Here is a 2,561-nt window from a genome sequence, read left to right as displayed (position 1 = left end):
AACCGGGGAAAGAGGAACACCTAAATAACGAATAGGGAAGACCCCAGGCCGAAAAGATAAACTGTCACGAATACATCTCTGGTCCTCCATTGACACATTCCCGAAGAACACCTCACTCTTATCCAGGCTAGGTGATAGGCCTGAACGTTCTTCAAACAACTGTAAACTCCGTTTTATAACCTCCATCGACATAATGTCCCCTTTAGAAAAGATAAACAGGTCATCAGCAAAGCACAAATGCGTCAATTTAATATCYGCACAACCTTGATGATACGAAAAGTGAGCCACTTCCTCAATACATTTAGAAAGAAGCATCGATAGACCCTCCATGACAATAGTAAACAGATACGAGGAGAGAGGATCGCCCTGTCGAAGGCCCCGTTTACCATAAAAAAACCTTCCGGCTGTCCATTTACACAAATGGAATAAGAGGGTGTCGTGATCAGAGTCTTTATCCAATTGAGCATGACTGGGTGAAAGCCCATTCCCTTCAGCATTTCTAATAGAAAATTCCATTCCACTGTGTCATATGCTTTGCGAATATCAATCTTGAAAGCACATCTAGGTTCCCCTTCCGATTTCTGATACCCAGCAACCAGTTCATGAGCCATTAAGATATTATCAGTGATTTGGCGTCCAGGGATGAACGCAGATTGAGCTTTACTAATAAGAACATCCAGCGATCCTTTCATCCTATCAGCAATAATCTTACTAATACACTTCAATAATACATTGCAACAAGCAATAGGCCGAAACTCAGTCACACAAGAGGCATTAGGGACCTTCGGCACAAGACATAAAAGGGTATGATTCAGCTCATACTCCATAGTCCCAGAATAGAAGAAATTATGTATCCCGATCAGCACATCCCGCCCAACCACATTCCAAGCTGACTTAAAAAATTTAGAGGAATAACCATCAGGGCCAGGGGCTTTATCATTCCCAATAGCAAATAAAGCATCCTTTATCTCCAAATCAGAAATGGGACGAATTAAATGAAGAGATTCCGATAATCATAAAGCATGACGAAACACACAATCCCCCATAGAAGAAGCAACCAAACTGGAAGAGGTACCAAGAATCCCTTTAAAGTGAGAAATGAAAGCTGTAGATACTGCCTGGTCCTCATAAAGGACACCAGCCGAGTCCCTGATCATAGCAATATGGTTCCGATTGCGTTTTTCTTTCATAGCATGAAAGAAGAATTTAGAATTACCATCCCCTTCATTTAGCCAAGATATCTTCGCTTTTTGTCGAGCCAAGTCCATCTGATTACTCCTGGCTTCTTGATAAGCTAATAAAAGGTGGGCGATATCCTCCTTTAGCAAATCATTAAACGGGTGAAGATCACAAGCCAATTGGGCAACATCAAGTTCGGTCTTGAGCTGAACAACCCTCTTATCCAAACAACCATACGAATTTCGGAGCCGCCGACAAACCACCTTAAGATCTTTCAGTTTCCGTAAAACCCTCTTCATGTAAGAACCATTCTGATGCTTCGACCAGACCTCCTCTACCGAAGCAAGGAAGTCCGAATGAGAGGTCAAAAAGTTGTCAAACTTAAAGCCACGCTGACGAATACGACGTCCAACACGGAAAGAGAGAACGCCCGGAGAATGATTAGAAATCCCCCTAGGTTCAAAAAAAGTCGAGGCATCCCCAAACCGAGAAAGAAAATTCGAATTGCCCAAAATACGATCAAGTTTTCTYATAACACCCTCTCCCCCCGAAGGTTTCTGGATCCAAGTAAATTGACACCCTTGATACGCAATATCAAATAATTCAGCCTCCTCTAGACACATATGAAACTCTTCCATGTCAGAATTCCTCCTGGAAGAACCCCCCAGCCCATCATGGGGAAAAAGCATTGAATTAAAGTCACCCATAGCAATCCATGCTTTCCCATGACTGAAGGCATGAAATTCCCCAAAAGCCCGCCAAAGCGCACGCCGTTCAGTACCCGTATTACAGCCATAAACAAACGTGAAGAAAATGGGGTCAGATTGACCAAAAATACGAGCTTCACAATGGACATATTGCAATCATCCTTATCTTTAGATCTTCACTGTATGCCTCTAGACGATTTGCTGGAGAATTCACTAAGTGTTGATGACCAGAGGATCGATGAGGATGCTCTTTCCATCGCATCCCAGATTGTCCATCRRTCCTCWGGTTGTACTCCAGACTTAGCCGATACTGCCTTGATGTCTTCATCGGTCTTCTGGTTCTTCATCACTTATTGTTTTTTATTACTTTTTTACATTATGAGTTATGGGGTTTAACAATCTCCCCCTAAGTAATGAAATAACAAACATATGCAAGTCTAAAGACATTTGTGATGAACATAGACTAATCTAATAGAACGACATCAATTTCTGAATTTTCATTGGACGATGAAATTCTTACAAAACTGGAATCAAAATACATCAAGGCAAAAAAAATTTACTCATCACGAGCTACCTGAATATATTTCTGTGAAGCATAGGAGCAGTATTCGATATGCGATAACTGTTGATATCTCGTGAATGAGTCGACTCCCTTCTTCTCTTGGCACATAATGT

At 41.7% G+C, this 2,561-nt stretch overlaps 1 protein-coding gene across 1 annotated transcript; it reads right to left on the bottom strand.

Moving 5' to 3' along the window:
* Positions 1 to 1,013: 1,013 nt before the first annotated feature.
* LOC112505067 lies at positions 1,014 to 1,886 on the bottom strand. Its single transcript, XM_025109023.1, has one exon. The coding sequence runs from the start codon at positions 1,884 to 1,886 to the stop codon at positions 1,014 to 1,016; it is 873 nt and encodes a 290-aa protein (XP_024964791.1).
* Positions 1,887 to 2,561: the final 675 nt, after the last annotated feature.

This window comes from Cynara cardunculus, unplaced genomic scaffold (genome assembly GCF_001531365.2).
Source record: "Cynara cardunculus var. scolymus isolate 2C unplaced genomic scaffold, CcrdV1 Un_Scaffold_8187, whole genome shotgun sequence".
Lineage (NCBI taxonomy): Eukaryota > Viridiplantae > Streptophyta > Magnoliopsida > Asterales > Asteraceae > Cynara > Cynara cardunculus.
Note: the sequence above shows the minus strand (reverse complement) of the source record. Positions and strands in the feature narration are given on the sequence as shown.